This window comes from Anopheles maculipalpis, chromosome 2RL (assembly GCF_943734695.1).
Source record: "Anopheles maculipalpis chromosome 2RL, idAnoMacuDA_375_x, whole genome shotgun sequence".
Classification (NCBI taxonomy): domain Eukaryota; kingdom Metazoa; phylum Arthropoda; class Insecta; order Diptera; family Culicidae; genus Anopheles; species Anopheles maculipalpis.
In genome coordinates, this window is record NC_064871.1 from 63277160 (window position 1) to 63298881 (window position 21722).

The 21722-nt window shown below is 42.4% G+C and overlaps 3 protein-coding genes across 3 annotated transcripts in view; 1 reads left to right on the plus strand and 2 right to left on the minus strand.

Annotated features, from left to right (window-relative positions):
- LOC126568811 (uncharacterized) overlaps nt 1-21722 on the minus strand; it is a 230913-nt gene that overhangs the window by 126878 nt on the left and 82313 nt on the right. The window lies entirely within an intron of this gene.
- Nucleotides 688-4260, plus strand: LOC126555993 (succinate dehydrogenase [ubiquinone] flavoprotein subunit, mitochondrial-like). Its single transcript, XM_050211148.1, has 3 exons — nt 688-849; nt 1334-3079; nt 4070-4260. Exons 1-3 carry the CDS (start codon nt 796-798, stop codon nt 4247-4249), a joined length of 1980 nt encoding a protein of 659 aa, XP_050067105.1. The 5' UTR covers nt 688-795; the 3' UTR covers nt 4250-4260.
- LOC126556071 (sodium channel protein Nach-like) lies at nt 7456-9440 on the minus strand. The gene is made up of 6 exons (XM_050211267.1): nt 9001-9440; nt 8505-8940; nt 8077-8425; nt 7874-7988; nt 7698-7807; nt 7456-7625 (listed from the first exon to the last, which is right to left on the minus strand). The coding sequence occupies exons 1-6, from the start codon at nt 9438-9440 to the stop codon at nt 7456-7458; spliced, it is 1620 nt and encodes a 539-aa protein (XP_050067224.1).

The following is a 21722-nucleotide window of genomic DNA, read 5'->3' on the forward strand; positions in this document are numbered from 1 at the left end:
GTGAACATCACCTTGCAAACAAAGCATTTTAAATGGATTTTTGGCTTAACGATGTGCGTCAGAAGCAAAAAGAGTGCACGGAAGAAAACATCCGAAAAAGTAAACAAAACAAACCGGATCAAGCGTTTGGTGTGGGAAACGCTTAAATGTTACTTGACAGTGAGGAGAACGCTTCGTGCTGTGAAATTTTAATTAAGTCGCAACTACACGTTCTTGGAATAAAATTAAAACAAAATACCACAACTTTAACCAGGTAGATGCTGAAACGTTATTTTTTGTAGAAGGGTTCATAAATTACCAAAATTTGATCTCCTCCTCTAGTGGCGAGTTTAACGTTATCGAAAGTAAGCAGCTGCGAGGAGCCTTTAGCTGAATAAGGGGCCCGCACTGTTCGTAACGGGGCCACGTGTTACTATCCTCCGCCATCGGCCACGAATCTCGATTTTTTGTTACATACTATTTGTTACTTCATACAAAGTGTAACCTACCTCCCCTCCACCCTCCTTTCGATCAAAAAATCGTAACGCTAGATGGAACCCCATCCTTCATTCGAGCGCTACGTAATTTGTGGAAGTCCTCTAATGAAAGTGTATTTTTATTCCTTTCTGTCGTTTGGCAGGGCCAGCGAACGGAACACTGTGTGACATTATCAACCGCTGTGTTTTCCGATTTCTTTCCTCTCGGTGTCAAAAACGCACACGAAACCGTGCCGTTGGAGTGGGAAGATAAAATTAGCAGTTTTCCTTTGGCGAGTGGTGTGATTTTACTGTTCAATCATCTGTGAGTTGGTACGAGATGAGCGGAATGATACGACTTCCAACGGTGCTCGCCAAGAACGCGCTGTCCGCGGTAAGTGTACGCAATGTAAATACAGTGTGAAAATGCAATGCAATTTCCCCACGAGTATCCACGAAAAGCAGGGAGCAGCAAATTTTCATCGCCCTTTCCAGATGAATTTGTTGCGCCCGAGATTACACAACGTTGTGCAAATTCCGCCAGTCGGAATTAACGGTTGTTACACCGTACGCGCACCGTAGCGTTATGTAATAAGTTTAGATAAATAATTTGCACGCTTTTTTAGTAGAAGATGAAAAACAATGTTTTGTAAACTATCTTTTGTCATCATGTGTTGAATGTTGAATGAAAATTCTCAATGACTCCGTCAGAACGGCCCTAGAGAGAAAGGCAAAGCCTACTAAATCGGTCCAGATCATTCCGTCGGGTCTGTTGTTTGTAGGTTATGTGTTTGCGTGTGTGTGTTTATTATCTATTTCCATGATCTGTTTTGATAATGAGGATTATTTGTTCGTTTACTTGTCTTACGATATCGTAGGTTCGAGGCCTGACTGCTGGTACGTCGCAGAGGAATTTGCATTTCACCGTTGGACAGAATAATGCCAAATCGAACCCAGATGCCATTTCACGCGAGTATCCCGTCGTTGATCATACCTACGATGCGGTGGTGGTTGGTGCTGGTGGAGCTGGTCTCCGAGCTGCGTTTGGACTGGTAGCAGAGGGTTTCAAGACGGCCGTAATTACCAAGCTGTTCCCTACCCGCTCCCATACCGTGGCCGCACAGGGAGGTATCAATGCTGCGCTGGGAAACATGGAAGAGGATGACTGGAAGTGGCACATGTACGATACGGTGAAGGGTTCGGATTGGTTGGGTGATCAGGATGCGATCCACTACATGACCCGTGAAGCACCGAAGGCCGTCATTGAGCTGGAGAACTACGGAATGCCGTTCTCCCGCACGCCCGATGGCAAGATCTATCAACGCGCTTTCGGTGGACAGAGCTTGAAGTACGGCAAAGGTGGTCAGGCGCATCGTTGCTGCTGCGTGGCGGATCGTACTGGACATTCGCTTCTCCACACGCTGTACGGCCAATCGCTGAGCTACGACTGTAACTACTTCATCGAATATTTTGCCATGGATCTGTTGATGCAGGATGGCGAGTGTGTTGGTGTGATTGCCATGAACCTGGAGGATGGTAGCATCCATCGCTTCCGTGCAAAGAACACGGTACTAGCCACCGGTGGTTACGGTCGGGCGTACTTCTCCTGCACCTCGGCCCACACTTGCACCGGCGACGGTACGGCAATGGTGGCACGTGCTGGTCTGCCTTCGGAAGATTTAGAATTTGTACAGTTCCACCCGACTGGCATCTACGGAGCGGGCTGTCTGATTACGGAAGGTTGTCGCGGTGAGGGCGGTTATCTAATTAACTCACAGGGTGAACGGTTCATGGAGCGTTATGCACCGGTCGCGAAGGATTTGGCATCGCGTGACGTTGTGTCGCGTTCGATGACGATTGAAATCCGTGAAGGGCGCGGATGTGGTCCGGAGAAGGATCATGTCTATCTGCAGCTGCATCATCTGCCCCCAGAGCAGTTGGCCCAGCGATTGCCTGGTATTTCGGAGACGGCAATGATTTTCGCCGGTGTAGATGTAACGCGCGAACCCATTCCGGTGCTGCCAACCGTGCACTACAATATGGGTGGTGTGCCGACGAACTACAAGGGTCAGGTACTGACCTCGGAAAATGGTACGGATCGTGTTGTGCCTGGACTGTACGCTTGTGGCGAGTCCGCCTGCTCGTCGGTGCACGGTGCTAACCGTCTCGGTGCTAATTCGCTGCTTGATTTGGTTGTGTTTGGTCGTGCCTGTGCTAAAACGATTGCCCAAGAAAATCGGCCAGGCGAGAAGGTGCAGGATCTGAAGCCAAATGCAGGCGAAGCATCGGTTGCTAATTTGGATTGGGTGCGTAATGCTGATGGACAGGTGCCGACCTCCACGTTGCGTTTGAATATGCAGAAAACTATGCAAACGCATGCTGCCGTTTTCCGGGAGGAGAAAACGCTGCAGGAAGGTGTGCGCAAGATGAGTGACATCTACAAGACCATCAAGGACGTGAAAGTGTCGGATCGATCTCTGGTGTGGAATTCCGATCTGGTGGAAACGTTGGAGCTGCAGAATTTGTTGCTGAACGCGAATATGACGATTGTGGCGGCTGAAAATCGCAAAGAATCACGTGGTGCCCATGCCCGTGAGGATTACAAGACACGTGTGGATGAATATGTAAGTAGAAATTATCAAAAAAGCTTACCAAGTGTAATGTATTTTGAGGATTTTCATAGAGGTTCTCAAGAGGTTTTTTACCCAACCACGGGTTTTCCCACATATTCTTGCTAGCCTCAATCCAATATTGTTTTCCTAATTGGGGAAATTTGACAACACCAAGATTTTTTTTACCTGTTTTTACGCATACGCCGATGACACAGACATCATTGGTTTAAGGCTCTCCTACGTTGCAGAAGCTCAAATGAGGATCAAGCAAGCGTCTGAAAACCTCGGGTTTGAGATTAATGAAGCAAAAACCAAATTGAAGCTGGGACTATATGGAAATTATATAATTACGATACGCGCATACGGATCTGAGACATGGACTCAAACTAAAACTGATTAATGATTTAATCAGTTTTAGTAAAACTGATTAATGATTTAATCAGTTTTAGTAAAACTGATAAATGATTTAATCAGATTAATGAATGATTAATTATGGAAGTAGTATGGACGTAACGGTAAAAATTCTAGGTATTAAAACAAAAACCTGGAGGAAAAGGCAAAAAAACATCGGAATTCTTTGAAATTTAAGAAAATAATTTCGATCGTGTATTGTGAAACGAGTGCATATTCGATCGTTTCTACCAAAGTTTGTTAAATTTTTACCTAGAAAACGTATCGAAATCAGCCTTTTAAAAGCAGACATTAAAGAGGTTTTATTTTACTGGCGGTCACTGTATATTGTGGCTAAGTAAACAATCTATGTAATTTTGAAGACAAAACCGCGCGAAATATTTAAAACGCAAAAAAAAATTGATGCTATACGTGTACCTTTTTTGTTTTCGTTGTCCAATACGACATTCCTGTGTCACGTGTCTTGCTAGCGTATGAATTTCACCATTGTAAGAAATTGTGTACAGTGCTGCTTTTGTTTTGGTTTTTTTGCGTCTACGCATCTCTAATGATTTTTTTCTTTCCGTTTTTCTCTATTTTTATCGCAAACAGGACTTTAGCAAACCTCTCGAAGGACAGCAGAAGAAACCAATGGAAGAGCACTGGCGCAAGCACACGCTGACGTGGATCGATCCAGCCACCGGTAACGTCACCATCGGCTACCGTCCAGTCATTGACGAAACGCTCAGCGAGGAGTGTGCCACCGTACCGCCAGCAATTCGGTCGTACTAAACAAAATCAACTTAACACAACCCGTACGACGCTTTGCTGCTTTGCCGTGTGATCTATTTTTGGGAGGGACGCTAAGACGACGAAAAAAAAAAAAAGATCAGCTGTACGTCGTCTACGTAATTGGCGTGTGAAGGGTGCTAATCGCTGCTAACCTGGCTCGAGAAAGTATTATGTGAGTATCAAGGTCACTATGTGGCTTATCGTAATGACCTTGACCTTGACCAGACCAACTAGACAGCAACTTTGTTTTGTAATTGTGTAAAGTTAATGAGCCATACAATCAGCTCCCGCTGATAAATGGAGGAAAGACAGGCGCCTTTCTGGTCGTACCTAATCGCTAGTTGCATCGCGCACCGATCGTGGTTAATTGTATTTCTTTTCACTCTTCCACTTTCAGTAACAGCATACAGATCACACACACACCACCACCATCACTGTTTATTTATTACATCTTGAATGTCGACATTTTGCGTAAGCGGGTAAGCAACGGAAGGGAAGACGACTAAAGACCACGTGACAAATAAATCAAGAATGAACGATTATGTTTCTGTGTAGAAACCGGGTTTGCGCCTCGCTCAACTGCCAGCCTCTGCCGTATGGAAAGGATGCAAAAGCTCCGCACAATGCTTTGTGTGTGTGTGTTGTTGCGCATCTGCCATTTGTTCCTAGTGTCCCAGAACCGCGTGCACATAACAACAAATAAAACGAACCAGTGAGCGATTAGCGTCGGAATTATACGATGATACGATAATATTGAGGCTCGTGCTATGAAGAACAACAGCAACAATCCTGATTTGATTAATTTATTTAAAATTCTTTTTGTTTTTGTTAACTGTAGGAAAACCAAATACTAAAAGAAACCCGAATCCTTAATTGGTGTACTTCATTAGATTTAGTGTAATGCAACGAGGCATGCAAAACAAAACTACAAACACAGCCCTGTGCAAATTGGGAAAGTCGAAATTGAACCAAAAGACGTTGAAGTAATAAAGCAGCTGTATTACGCCTTGCAACAACACAATACGGACCATTCTTCAAATGGATGTGTTCTACTAACGAACTAGCCTGGGTGTTCCAGTGTGTATTTCTTTTTTTAATTGCACAGATTATTATTCCGTGACCGGAAATGATCGTATGAGTGTAGGATTAATTCACTTCTTATCGAGTGCTATTGGAAGTGGTGCCGTAGTTACACACGGTTAACTTTACATAAATTATTCACAAAATAAAGATCAGTACAGTACAACAATTTATGAAAAATATTTTGTTTGTTTTTTATTTCATTGTTTTATTTTTTTGTTTCTTTTGGATAAGGAAGGTAAAGGATAGAAGAGTAAAAAATATAATGATATACCTCATATTGTATGCTCTATCTCTCTATGGGAGAAATGAAAATGTTCGAAAGGAAAATCTGTTGATGTAAAAGTATTGCAATATAAGGTAATAAAATATTAATACAAAAATTGCTAAATGACAAACATAACAAAAGATTTGCAATACATACACATATGGATTTAACGTACGTTAAAATTTCACACAGGACACGCCTCCTCTGTTCATGTGGACGTCTTAAAAGGATTTTGCGGACTGGGCCATCCAGTACCATTCGCATGATGTGAGCAATCCACCTGTATAATTCGACTTTATAATTGCTCGCCGATTGTTTTCTGACTACATATTCTATAGCGTTATTTTCTTAGTCAATTCCTTTCTTATCCTGTCCCCTCCATCATCGAACATTTTCAGGTTACCAGCTACGGTATCACTTCAGAAAGTATAGACGTTTTACCTCCCGAAGGAAACGTCTCGGCGTCGCGCTATGAATACTTGGTTAGGGTAGTCTAGCGTCTTAGGTCTGAAAGAACGAATGGGACCCTTCCAGTACTCCACGGTGATCTATTGCCTGTAGCGATAGCACGCTTCTCCATAGCAATACTAGCTACCGCTACAGTATGAAGCCGGTGTTACCGCTAATGAGGCGGGTGCTCCGGCAAACATTTAATTGACCACCTGGATCGGTCCCAATATGTATCCTGTCCCTCTGATTTTTGTTCGTGTCCGTTGCAGGTGAGACCAGATCGATCTTGTCGGTTAAGCAATGACGACTAAATTCCTGCGGCTGGAACACATTAATGTAGTGACATTTTCCATGGGCATTACATTGCCTACATTGGCGGGCGGCAGCGAACCTCGGGCATACCAGCATGACGTGTTCAGATGTTGCCCTGACATCTGTGCATTCCGGGCAGTAAGCTTCTTTGATCAATTTCAGCTTCTTAATCCGTCCCCCGTTAGCATTTGAGTGATGTGGAACTCCACCTCCCCAAAAAGACGTGCAACCTAACAGGACACCAGGTGCTTTGAATATTCGTTAATAAAAACCGATTCCTTTTCATTGCATCGCAGGCGCTACACGCTCGAGATGGTCCTGACTATATCCGTTACACATCGGATGCTGTCAGTTCCCTGATAACATCGAGTGTTAGGGTACGCTGTGGTCTTAGTTGGCTGCAACACTTACAATCCTGTTAAGGTTGATTGGGATCCCAAAAGAGAGCGTAGGCGCCTTATAGTTTTACCCCGGTCCATGCTGCCTAATGCTTTTAATCTTTAATCTGCCTTTAATGCATAGTGTGAAGGGGGGATTTCCCAAGGGGACCTACGGTTTCTCCAGTTTGGTCTTGTTCAACGTAGATATGACGGAATAGCAGCAGAGTAGCAGTGCTTATCAAACCCTTTAAGGAATTTCTGATCCTGAGAGGCGGATTTTTAAAATGGTTTTGAAGTTTTTTAAGGATGGCTCTGTAATTCAACATCCTGTGGGCACCAGAGGGCAAAGGCGAATTGTAGGTCTTTGGCGAATATCAAAACCAAAATTGTTGAGCGTGGGGGGAGGGGGTTATTGTAGGGACTGCCTTTCATGTTCCTGAAGACAATTTGCCGACAAGAAGCATCGTTCCATGTGCTGAATTGTGGAAGGGGGGGGGGGGGGGGGGGGTTAGGAAAAGGTTATAAGAAGATCTGCCTCCACTGATCTATTTCAGTTCCTTTAGCAGAGCAACGGTTTAGGCATGTTTCATAGGATTAAAAAAAACCTTTCATAAAGCTAAAGCTAGAGCTAAAGCTTCGTCTGAAGTAATTTTATTTCCATGGCCAACGGAAGCTGACCATGTTAATGCATGCGCTATCATCTCTTTCTGGATAGATTAAAATTTTTGCAACCGTGCAAAAGGGGCCACCAGTTTGATCTGCTGTTCTTGACGATGCTTAAGCTTGTGATACATTTTTCGCAGGCGAAAAACGACGAAAAACAAAACTTCAAACAATGAGAGCACACTTATTCCTAGGCACAAACTAAATGCTCCTCCGAGATTCGCTGCATAGGGACAACAGAACAATGAGTAAATATGCTTGTTTTACATACCACAACGCAGGAAAAGATACTTACATAGCAATGAGATCCACGACACGACGACAATACGCCTGTTAGCCGAAACGACCTGATTGCTCATAAAGATGTGGAAAATAAACTCAAAATCGGACAGATTCGTTTCCTTACTGAAATTACAACAATATGTAGTAGTAGTGCATGTGGTCGTTCAACAAGGTTTTGATGGTACTTACTAAAATGGATTAATGGAAAAATTGTGGCCAGAAAAGTCGGACACGATCGATGTCGTCTTGTACGTGACATCACTGCAAGCGGGCAAACAGTTGCATTTCAATCTTTTAAACATGTCTGTTTGGTACGGAAGAAGGGATTGCATGTTGAACGCGCTTTAAGCTATGAAGATTGATTGATGCACAGTAGCAGGGACATTACTTACAATAATTTTCCACAAAACACATCGAATCGTACACGGTGCAGTTTCTAATCCGCTGACCCGTACGTGGACTCGGTGTCGGTTGGGGCAGATGGAACGGATGGCAACCGCACTTCCGGTGTACCTCGTTTCGCAGGCACTCCAGCGTACATGCCGGCTGACGATAGTTTGCAATTGGCGGATTAAAGTCACTGCCCACAATGCAATCCCGTTGGCTTTGGGGTAGTGCTAGCACTTGCTCGGAGCAGCGTGAATCGGTCGGTAGCACGTTAACGAACGTTTCCTTACGCAACCGTAAAAGGGTCAGCGGAGAAGCTTCGACGGCGAAATCGTGCGGATGGTGTATCATGAGCTAGTTCCGTACGCCGTTATTAGATTAGTAACCGAATTAGGGGATGATCAAATCCTAAACCGATTCGTTCACTACTCACCATAAATCCTTCCGAGTAGAGTGCTCCAGATTTGCCGTCCGATGCCTGCGGGTACCCCGTACCAATGACGCTCAGCCCACCGTGCATACCGTACGTGTTGACCACGAACGGTTCCTTGCTTCCCCGCACGTTGGGATGATAGTTGAACGAGCAACAGGCACCATAATGGCTGGTGGAACCGATCCACCCGAGGAAGGCGTGTTTGGCAAAGCAGGGAAACTTTTTGCCCGCCCAGTAACACACCAATATAAAGTCCTCACAGATCAGACCCAGCTCATCGATGGCCTGCTCGATGGTGTAGTTGTTAAGCAGTAGGACCTGGTCGATCATTCTTAAATCTTGCGGCCGAGGGAACGTCCACTGGTGCTCGGTAAAATAGCCCAAGGATGGTAAAGTTTTGAGCACTGATTCTTTCGTGGCGCCTAGTGGAAGTTTGCTGCGTACAGAGGTAAACACATATGAGGATCGGAACGTTTACTCCCTTCGCGTTACTTACATCTTATCGACGAAACGTTCCGCTTTGTAGTCCACAACGCTTTGCGGATGGCAGAGCGTTATACCGGGGAACGGAACTTGCACGATCTTCATTTCGGATGCAATCGTCATGCGTGTCGGTGAGTCGATAAACTTTTGCCACAGCAGATAGATCAGCACGGTTCCGAAGACGAAGAATCCCACGATGATTGCAACCCACAGCAGTCGCACAAAGCTTCGCGTAGTGTGCCGTTGAAGATAGTGCATGCCATGGATTTTGGACATGGACGCGAAATCGTAAAACGTGTCACGAATGGCATGCCACGCGAGTTGCACCGTACCTAAGCCTTTGCTAAAGTTTGACCGGTTGTTCTGTTGGTTTCGGTAGTGTGGTAACTGAGACACTCGAACAGGCCTTGGTTGAAATGTTGTTGGACCGGATAGATTACTCGTGGGTATCATGTTGTAGGGGTTTGGTGAACTAGCGACTAAAATGCTGGGTATGACGACGTGCCACGGATTATATACAGTTGGATTCTATCCACCGATGGACATTAATGTGAACTCTTTATTATGAATAATTTATACAGAGCATAACACTTAACATGGTCCGACAATTGTATGATTAATAACGCTGAGAGATACTGATGAAACAGTACTAGTACAGCGACTTTAGCTGGGCCAAACTATGGCAGATGACTCATAAAAAAGAGAAAGTAACGAATCAATACCGTTGATGAGTTGAATTGTCATCTGTGATTCACTAAAAGACTGGCTACATATTCTGATCCTCTTACCACAAACTGTAAATTGTACTCGTACAGGTAAGCAGGTCGAATTTCAAGATACAGTTGAAGGAGATTCCTTAAAAGGAACGATTGGAACTGGGTTCGAAATTTTGAACCTGGCAGGTTCATAGTTAAAGGAAAGAAACTGGCTAAAGGGAAACATTAGGCGAAAGGAATGATCCAAAGGAATGATAGAGGCAAAAGGAATAAAACTGGCGAAAGGAACGAACCTCACGAAAGAAAAGAAACTAGAGTTGTGCGTTCCGGAATGAACCTGGCAGGTTCGTACCGTTCCTTTTCCAAAAAGACCCAGTTCCGTTCCGTTCCTTTTTTTCCGGAACTTTCCCATCACTACTCGGAAGCAGAGTATCAGTTTACGGCGACGATCTCGAGGTGGTAGAGGAGTTCTGCTACCTTGGTACGATCGTAACTTCGGACAACAACGTAATCAGCGAAATCCGAAGGCACATTGTTCAGGGGAATCGTGCCTACTACTGACTCCACAAACTCCTGTGATCCAGTAGACTCCAACAACACTCGAAATGCACGATATACCGCACCTTGATATGTCCGGTAACCATCTACGGGTACGAGTCTTGTACTCGCCATTTTCGAACGGTGGATGCTAAGGACTATCTTTGGCGGTGTGTGCGAACAGGGCGTGTGGCGAAGGAGAATGAACAACGAGCTAGCTGAGCTGTTTGGCGGTGCTGATATCCTGACGGTAGTCAAAGTCGGAAGGATACGTTGGCTGGGGCAAGTGATGAGTATGCCAAAGAAGATGCTCGTCAGCGACCCGTTCGGCACGAAGCGTAGAGGAGCACAGCGAGCTCGTTGGCTGGATCAAGTGGAGTCTAACCTGTCAGAGATCGGTTGCAGCCGTGGATGGAGGACTGCAGCCCTAGACCGCGTTTACTGGAAACTGATAGAAAGCTTTCTTTTTAACCCAGCAATTCACAAGGTATGGATAGAATTCGTTCAGGATTGGGCTTTGAACCAAGAGGCTACAGGGCGAACCATAATGAACCTTTTCGGAATACTCTTCTGCAGACTAGCTTTCTTTGATACAGATTTTCACAGAGGGTATCAAAATGGCTTTTAGGAAAACCTATCACCGACTTCTGCGGTAGGTTCCCTAGAAACGTCGGGAGCATCATATGCACCTGATCATTAAACTGTAAACTGGGCCGTGCTATGCATATCTTACAGCAGTACAGATTCCCTGGAAAGCTGGTAGAGCTATTGAGAGCAACACAGATGATCCGTTTCAATTTACCGCAAAATTGCAAAATATGACGGCACGTCGCCATACTATCATGTGACTTTAGTATATTAAATGAGAAAATTGTTTATAAACTCACTTGCTATTCAACCCCTTAGCTGGTATTTTTTCAAGTCTTTGGTGTTGGGCGTCGAGAGTTGAACAACGGTCCACCACTTGGAAACTTCTCCTGATAACATTCCAACCCGAGCTTTTGACCACATAACATAGTTGGATGTCTGAGGCCGGGGAATCGATCCGGATGGGATTTGAATCCCGGTCCTGCCGTGTGTAGACTGGTGCCGCTGTTGCCAACACCACCGGCCCGCTCCGCAAACAGCGCATTTCCCATCCGATTTGTTCAGTTATATTCTACACGCTAAGAGAAGCTGTGAAAGGTACAAATCCGTAAAAGTGCATTATAAGATCAATCAGAATGAAAAATCAACAATTAAATCATTTTAAATACAAATAATTCTTTCGATATCCGTATTTTTTGCATTTGATTTCCTCGGATGTCATTTTTACGCAATTTACGTGCGATATCCGCTGTGAGACAAACTTTTTTTTCTTGTACTACAAATTACATTATAAAAGCGGTAAACAAACATTGCATCATGCACAATAAAACCCTCCGCAGCAGCAACAGCAGCAGCGTGATTGTGGTACCGGATGGCATGTTTTATTAGAAAATGGAAATAAAATGCTATTGCCACAATCGTGTTGCAGCTTCATTCAATACGGCCAACGGTTGGTCACGGTTACCCGGTCACCCCGATGGCACGCGCTGAAATTGGTTACCCATGGAAGTAAGCAAAGTGGAACAGGTTTACTTCCGTCGTTTTTGCACCACCGGATATGCGCATTGGCTGTAATAAATGTTCGTAATATTGTGGTCGCGTCACGGGAGATGATGTGGAACGAGGGAATCCGGGATGCTTCTTTCCGGGCTGTACGGGGTCTCAATCGAGACACTACTTGCAACAGGCGACACATACTTTCTATTTTATTACCGATGTAGGAAATTATTTTCAGCTTCGATTTGAGGTTTTTGTGCCGCTGCTGCTGCTGCTGCTGCTGGTGCTCGGAGGCCAAGGACGGGTAGGCGAAGTGGAAAATTGGAGAAGGGGAAAAGTGGCGATGTTTTATGTGATAATTCTGAAATAGTGCCAAAAGAGGCAAAGTATAGCAAAGTTGGTTAGCGTGTCTCCTATCAACACCTGTTGGTAAGTTATAGTTAAAGCACGAGTACATGTGAAATATAAATATATAAGTCGACATATAAACTAAAAATAATTGGAGAAAAACCTTGGTGAGTGCTTTCAAGTAATTTGTGTAGATAAAACAATTGCTTAGCAAGCCTCAAACTCGAGCAAGGTCAGGTCAGGTCTCACAAATAGCACCAAATATCTGGGTTATCAAAGTTTGGTATAAAACTTAGCTACAATGTGCGAAAATGCTCGCTCCACTTGGTCCTTTCCCTGTACGGGCACGGAGGATTACGGTGCCTGATTTCAGGTGAACCGCTTCCGCCACACTCGACGGAGGTGCTAACGAAGGAAGTCACGTTTATCGATCCTTCAATCTGATAAAATTTATGTAACCTCATTAAACCTATCAACGTTATCTTTAGTTCTGCTGATCCATGGTGGTTAGATACTGGCGCCGGTCGGGTGTATGCCAGTGGAGGCGCTTTAGCAGGCAAGTAACCGCTTTTTGGTCCGTTAGGGACCGGGATGCTTCTTCGATACGCTACCGGGAACGGGATGTGGAAGCTTTATTTTACGTAACGGTTTCTTTACGGCGTTTGGTCCATTTTTACGAGCGATATTCATAAAATGGACAGCTGAAAGCTAACCATTGGCCCAAGGATTCCAGATTGACCCGGAGGGAATTTGGCGTCAATTTTTTTCTGTGTGTGTGTGTGTGTGTTCTGGTCGTTGCTTCTTGCAAGGGTCGTTTTCACGCATTCGTTTCGGTTGGATTATGCCGGATCGTCGTCGTATCCTCATCTGAATTTTTGTATTACGACGGCATAAATATGACCTGCTCGACGTCTCACCATCCAGCTGACCCAGCTGATCCACCGTCGACCCGTCCGGAATGCTGCGGAGGGTTTGCCCTTCGCAGTGTTTTTACGCTCGGTCCCATTTATTTGAAAGCATGGATCCATTTCTCATTTTCCGTGGCACTTGCGGACTCGGTGCGATAGTATGGTTGAAAATTATCGTTTTTGAAGGTCCTGGCCGATGTTTGGCTTCTTTCTGGATTTTAATTCTTCCCCACTGACCGACCGGTGTGCTAAATGTGAGGGAAGAATTGGTAAATTTATGTAACGAGCAAATATTTGACCAACCAATCCCTAACCCTCGCGGGCAATTGCTTGCTAGGTACGATGGTTGGGAAAAGGCAGAAGAAATATACAAAATTCGGTTTCGTTTTGCCTGTCTTGATTAATGTTTGACATTCGGCAAACACTGGCCTCGGTCCCTCGGGAATTGTAATTTGTGTATTATGAAAATCAGTAGAGATGAAAGCTGGTAAGAAATCAAAAGGACTGGTCAGAATAAAAATGAGTCAACAGGATCGGATTGATTTAAAAAAAAATCATAAATTGTAAAAAATATTTTGAAAATAGTAATTTGGGCAAAAAAGGTATTTAAAGATTTTTGTCATCTCATTGAAGTGAAAAGACATCTACAAAATTAAGGTGAAATGAGTGATTAAATTTTTTTGCATAATGCTTTTAATGGAAAGATAAACAATAAGGAAAGTCCGAATTTATTTTGGAAACTGAAACGTATTGCGTCAACCACATAAATCTGCTCTAACATTTAACCTTTTTGGTGCCTTTTTTTCGATCAATGCAGTGCGATAGGCTCGATTGTATGCACACTTGTTTAAGAACATTATATCAACAACCATTAGCATCGTTGGTGGTGGTGAACCGGAGACATAATAGCTTTTCATTTGACGGTTGAGAAATGATTAATAGTTTCACTCCTGTACTCCTTGTACTTTGTGGACAATTTTGCTGAACTACGAACGAAGATGAGGGATGAAAACATACGAACGAATATTCGTCCGAGACAGGAATGGTCGATAATCCGGTGTAGACACCAATGACCGGTCACAAATGGTCCCAAAACACGATCACGACTAATACTGACATGGTATCGTTATGGGTACGGTTTAGCATGTTCAGGCATCTGCTTTTACGCGTGATGTTTTGATTGTGCCTCGTTTTGAAATGACGAAACGGCCGGACGAAGCAGCCCAGTTCAGTGTGAAAGAAAAACCAATTTATTATTGAACGCAACAAGAACCAAGGCACGGACACCAATATTGGGCATTGCAACCGATTGCCGACGCTGGCAGATGGCTGAGCTCCCAGAAGGACACTATGACCCTTGTTATCACAGTAGGTAACAGATCGGTCCAATTCCCTCGAAGGCATGCCAGGCTAATAGGGATGCGTTGTTTTGTACAATTCAGTGGTTGGTTCGACGTTTGCAACAGCTTTCCCAAAACTTGGCATCATCGTGTGGAACGGCGTGCGTGATTCGTTAGCTCGTTGAATCACAACAAATCCTACCATGAGGCTTATATTTTTTCAATACTAACACTAGGTTGTGGTTGTCAAAGTCTGAAAGAATAAGGAAACGGAAAATGGCGATGTATCACAGCGTTCGAAAAGTTGTTAGACACTTTTCTTAGTGTTGGAAAATAACTATTGCACTAAGTAAGTGATATTTTGTAGTATAATTATCCAAACCAAGCACAAAGAAAAGGATCCTTACCAAGCATAAATACATTAGTTTTGTATACCAATCAGCTTCCACATTCCGCATTTAATGCACCATAATCAATGGAGTCGAATTTAAATAAGCTTGTGTACATACGGGCCAATAAGCACAATCTACGGTCCGACTCTGTTGTGTTAGTGGTCACCGTAGAGGTGTATGTAATTAAAATTTATTTTCAATACACACTGTGAAGGGTATGGGAAATGAGCATCGAGATGTAATTAAAACATGTAAAGACGCACTTTTTTACGCAGTCTCTAATGTAATTAGATATGTTATGTTTTTTTGTTCGTGGTTGGTGGATGAAAAAGTTCATATACAGTGATCGACAATAGAATAAGACCAGCATTGAATTAAATTTTTTTAACCTTTTTTTGATCAAAAATAAACAAATTATTCATGCGACCAAAAAGTAAACTACTCATAAGCAAAGAACATCAAATTTTAAGGCTGATGAATTGGCTTACTTTATTATTTAACGTTTCTGACTATTAATCATGAGGCCAAAAAGAAACTTATAAACGATTTTAGCAATGATAAGATTGTTTTCCCAAATTTTTAACAAAATCTTATTCAACTCGTTGAAAAATAAAATCTAAATCTTATTTTTACAATTTAACAATAATCAATGTTCTTATTCTATTGTTCGTCACTGTTTAAAATAATTAAAAAAAACTTCAAGTTCTGTAGCAGTGCTTGATGCTCTGTGGAATATTTGAAGTGGTGGCACACGATAGAATTAGCACAATGGATGATAATGATAAGACACCTCCTCTAATTCCCGACAACTGTTTGAGTAGGACTGAACTTTGGTTATTATAATAATTGTAGTTGCATCATTCATCAAATGTAAATTAAAAAAAAAAACAATAATTTGATCTTCATCATCCAGTTCATCACAGCTAAACAGTTAAACGAAACAAAATGAAATGTGACATCTTTTTATTAATCGAATTGAAAAGTTTGGTTAAAATGTGAGGCACCATTGGCACTTATTTTTTCTGCTCTTGTAACAGCCGTTCTTGTAAAGTACTTCCTTAGTGAGTGTCAGAAACACAATCTGTTTACAAACTAACAATAAACCGCTCAATAATTGAAGCATAAGAGCTGTGATACACAATATAGCCTTTGAGATGTAAGATAAGATGTAAAAAGACCGCAACTCAAAATTAATCTAGACAGGTTCACGTGGATGCTTAGATTGCCATTTATAATGACCTAAAATAATGAAACTTGCAAGATCTCTCGATAGATTAAGCACTGATTACGATGGACGAAGGGTTGTCAGAAACATTAGAAGAAGTTATCATATAACTATTGACGTGCAAGGCTATTGTACTCCAATTAAACAACTGCAGTGATCGCATCAGGTTGAAATTCTTGAATAGTTTCTTTGTTTGGGTTTGGCTCGAGACATTGCCAGATTCGAGACATTGAGCTTTGCCAGAAAAATATTTATCTCACAACGCTTCAATAACTGTCATTTGCGGTTGATAAGGATGATAGTAAACTATAATAGACCAAAGAACATCAAAGGTATTTTCTAAAGATTTGATCTGATTTCTTTTAACATCTGACTCAGAGTTGCCCTGTAAAATCTCTCAGAGTTCCGTCCTTTAAATAATATTCCTGTTAATTAAACTTCCTTTCCACAACACTAAACTGCTGAAGTGAAGTGTTGAATACATTTTATAAACATGTTGATAAGCCATTTCCTCCTTATTATTTGCCTTATCCCGGGCATACTCGGTTTACAATAACGGTATTAATATTGATAAAATGGTCGGTCAAAATCATAAAAAAACGGATTTTAAGTCCATCTCACTAGTACAATATTAACAAGATGCAGTGACATAAGAATGTCCGCTAAAGCATTCAAGTGATTTATAGTAAAAATGCATAAAGCAATATGGTTCTGCCAGGTAACGATTGGTAGTACGTAATACCGATTACCAAATTTGATCCAAGTAGAAGTAAAATTATAATTTTCTGCTCGTATGCTACACAAGCTTTACTTAATAATTATGCTTGTTATGTATCCAGAAGGCATCCATACAGTATAGGCTTCCAGAAGGTTTAGGCCTAGTTAGAATTAATCTAACAGTTGGAAATTATGAAGAAGAACAGGAAAATAGTGAAAAATGGTCATCAAACAAATTACAAGAGGAATTAAACCGCACGGCGTCGTAATCGGCCAGAAGTAGTGGAATGATTAGCGACTTGTTTATGAAAAAAAACAGACCTGATGAAGGACGTCTGTACCAGCTCGACACGATCGATTTGAATCTTTGCTATGAGATACCAAACAATTTATCAGTAACCTAAAGCACCTTGATGAACAAGGAGATGTTAAAATCCCTGGTAATTTTTTAAGCAAACCAAGGATTCTTCGAACAATACCAATAATAGAATGGAAAGAAGGGGGAAGGTTGCGCAACGGTCCACGTCATCTGACAGCGGATCGGATCGGATTTGTTGGAGTCGACAGCGGCGAAATCAAGGCAAAAACAAAGTAAACCGAAGGATACGCTGTCGGGCGAGATCGTGTTCAGATTTCGAAGGGTTGTTGATCGCGGCGTTAACGTGTAAAAAAGGGCAGTGTATTTAGGGCAGTGAAGGAGTGATGTGATGAAGGAGGGCAGTAGCCCTCCTTCATCACGCAGCGAATAACGGCAGTGAAATTTGCATACAGGATTTGAAGTGTTACAATAGTTATCAACGCGTTACATTCTTGTATTTACTAAAAAACTGTGATAACCGAAAAGCGAACCAGGAGATTCTCTGTTGCTGGACGCAACACCTTGATTCCTTTCGATTGAGGGAATGGGCAAACGAATTGATTTTACAGTTTTCGGGAAATAATGTAAGGAGAATGTCACCTGAAGAAGAAACGAGAAATTATATGTAGAGATATGAAGTCCATTGAGGAATAAAATGGGAGGATTTTTTAAAAGTCGTCAGCATAACACAGACATCAGTTACAATGTAAGAAATCGGTAAAAAAATAATAAAAAATAAGCCACAAGACACTAAGGACGCTTTCTTAAAGTACACCTGCTCCAGAGGTAAAATAATGAGAAAGGATGTTGCTATGTTTGACCAGAAAGGTACAGTCACTAACAAGGGAATACAACCAGAGGGAAAGGAAACTATTGAAACCTAAATCAGAGAGTTTTTGGAGCAATAGAGAATGTGGGCAAGATCAATGGCAGAAGTATAACTCGCATCAACTTTTACAACGAAGGAATTTTGTTTAGAACTAATGAAAGCGACATAACACAACCTCCGTTTTTGTAGACGCTTTCGATAACCCCGATATTGTCCTCTTCTTTCGGGCCGAACCTACTAGTTATGCCAGCCAACGAATGGCTTCCTTGACTTGCTGGTACTTGTTGATAGTTGAAATGTCAATCCACACTAGGGTCCGGATGGGATTTGAACCTCGATCATACTCGAAATAGCATCTGTAAGGGCGAAAAGCTCCTCAAGCGTTGAAGCTCTCAGCAAAATTATGTTATGACAGCACAAACAATGACGTGCACAGTACAGTGTTTTCCGAATAGTCCAGCAATGACAGTTTTAGTTCTGACTGTCCAGAATCGGATCCGAGAATGATCGGTAAGTTCAGTACCGACTTCGATACTCTCGAGATTGAACCAACCAAACACTTTCAAACCCAACTCCAACGCAGCCAAACTAGTCGTGTCAAGGCTGAACTGATTTGGAGAATGCTGTACTGTGGAAATCGCCTGCCTCCCTTTACGGCAATGTTGAAATTGCCCCCGAATGCGGTTGTCCCGTCATCGGATCACCTGTGACACTACAAAAAAAGAATTAAGACATAGACAGAACATCATTTAACAAAAAAGAAATGGTGTAAAACGAATAAGGATTGGAAGGATACAGTGCTTATCAGGTTCTGGGAACAAGTGTCTCCATGTTTAAAACAATTGTCGATTTTGGCAGAACGAACAATTCGAACAATGCGTCTTATAATTGTTCAATCTTAGGTTGCCCACTGTTCCAAACATGGAGACACCTGGTTTATGATCTTCGAAACACTGTAATGAGGACGTGGAATCATAGGACGAGACCATTTGCTCTGGGCAAGACATGGCCCAAAGACCGTTATTTAGTTAAAATGTGGTTTTTAACTATCCTTCTAGTTGCTGCATACAGCCACAATCACATTCTGTAGTAAATTCTGCCACCTAAATGGGTCCACGAACGCTTAGGCTAAACCAGCCGAATGGTTTTGCCTTCGCTTGACTGGAATTGATGACACTGATTTAAACTGTAAATCTCTTCGTTCCGTTTCGCCCGGCAAACTTTCGGCTCGCGTTCGTCGGGAATTTCAGAAGCATCACCGCACCCAATCCTTTAAGAACTTTGCCTTTTGCTACTAATGCTCCCGTTATCAGCGGCACGGTACTTCGCACGGTTAGCAAGTGTCACCCGAAGAAGAATGACCGTGGGGCAGGGCTGTGATGTCTCTTGTCGCAAATTTTTCCCATTCCGCTCGCGCATCACGAACCACCGGTCCACCCGGTCTCCAGGTCGTTGATTTGGCAGTGCCGAAAATGTTTCTTGCCCCGTGTTTGTGCCATTTTCTTTTTGTCGCCGTGTTTCAGCTGGCTTGACGGGCGCTTGAACGAAACGGTTTGGGGTTTTCTTTAGAAAGATTGCAGCGAACAAAAACCACAAATCTTGAGAGACTGTAGGAACTCCTGGCGAATTGCGGCTGGCCAGCGAGAAGTGCCGGGCATACGGAAGGTAAGAGGCAGCACGTTGATGGGTCTGGCCTAGGAGGTGGAGACAGAAAACTTGCTACAACTGTAAATTCAATTCCGCTGATGGTGATCTTTTCGACGCGCGTGGTGAGTTGGGTAAAAACAAGGGGACGCTCATAGTCGTGCCGGACCGTACGGCAAATGGTGGTTCCGTGCTAGCGGGCCTCAAAGGATGCTGCTGGAGGGAGGAAGCCACGACAGGAAACATACCATGGCGATCGTTGAGTTTCGAATCGTACTAGGGGAGATAATTTATTGCCACTGACGCTTGAAACGGACCGTGAAGCAAACAGCCAGCGCCACTTGGACAGGTTTTTGCTGCGGCCATAGATTGCAGCGTGGACTAGTGGACGCACACTTCTCGAGGGTTCCGTACCGACTCGTTGACAGTTGACTAAGTGCTGCATGCTCGGCCAACACGGCACGGCCATAGCACCACCGATGGGCACGGGGCATGGTAGGCGTAGCGGATGAGCTCAAATCGCCCAGACCGAGCTAGTGTATGTCTTTGGTTTGGGTGCGTATGCGAGTGGCTTCGTGCAAAAACGCCATCACCGGGTGCGACACGGGTCGCGGTTGAAGGTGAATTTAATTATCGTCCAAATGAACTACTTTCACGGATATATTAATGCTAATAGAAGGCATAAATTGTGTGTCCTTGTTTGTTGATTTGAGTCTCGGCGTCGTGTTAGTTCCATTTAGTAACGAGCAAGATGCGAGCAACGAAAAAAATGGAAGTGAAAATGGGCGAAAAAATAAAATTTATTTGTAGAAAACAGCACGATTTATGATGGGGAGTTTGTTTTTCTGTTCTGTCCGGTGCGAGGCTGTTAATTGTTGATACATAGTTACAAACACTAACTGGTCGGAAGGTTTATTGTTTTACCGGCATTGAGTAGTTTTAATTTATAAATTGGCTTTATTCGGAAGGTTTGAGTTTATGGTGGAATTTTGTCAATAGCATTTGAAAACTGGTAAAAATGGCTATGAGGTATAACCTACCACAAGACGCTCTCTCAACTAATTATATTTGTAATTTTTAAAAATGTTCTCTACCACCATAATAATAATAACTAATAAATGAATAATTGGTTTCTCATAAATAAGAATTAGTTTCTTGTTGCATTTGAAACTAAACTATAAATTGAAAAAATTCTTAAAAATTTGTGTCCAGATTAGCAGTGCAGTTTCTCAGTTTCTCACATGCGACTGCTTTTTCTTGGCTTTGCAACCTACTAGGTCACGCCGGCCATCTCATATTGATACTACATATCGTACATACATATACAGCAACTACGGAAGTAAACCTCAAGGTATGTGGAATTCCGTATAATTGTAATAATAATAATATTGGTTTATTAACATTTCCTGTTTTTATATATGAGTCTTTCTTTTCGAGTTACAGCTGAAAAGCTTTCCAGCGAAAGTTACAGTTGTTTGGAGACATTGTCCGTCGGAGGTAATGTGTACTTTGCAACTTGGATTATTTTTTTTTATCTAGCTAACCTAATTTTAGCTTACTGACTAACTAACCTAACTTTCAATTATTAACTAAGATTATTATTAAAAAATATCCTTGATATGGATGTGAGGTGAGTTTGGTGAATTATATCGAATTTTTTCGTTTGAAATTATTATTATATCCTTCAAAGACAAGCTATTGCTTACACTTTATAAATTCACTAGTTCACACTGTTCTAGGGGGAGCATTTAATAGCAAGGTGACCTGAATTTTATTTAGGTTAGTACTGGCACACGTTTGCCATACAGTTATTGCATATGTGACTGACGGAATAAAAACTTGTTTATAAATAGCCATTTTGTTTTAAAACAATTATCTTTACTTTCGATTTATAAATGGATAAAGATTTTTTGTCAAAATTCTACACCTCCTAATCACACCATATATATGGAAGCGGAATAATAACTTTTTATCGAACAAAATCCATAGGTACTTTACTTTAGGTGACCCTGGGATGGTGGAGTCGGCGAGTATTTAAATGGGAACCTGGATTAATTAAATTTTGGAGCATTTTGTGTGGTAAGATCATTGCTTGCGTTTTGCCTTCATTTATCTTAATTTTCCACTTATTTTTCCA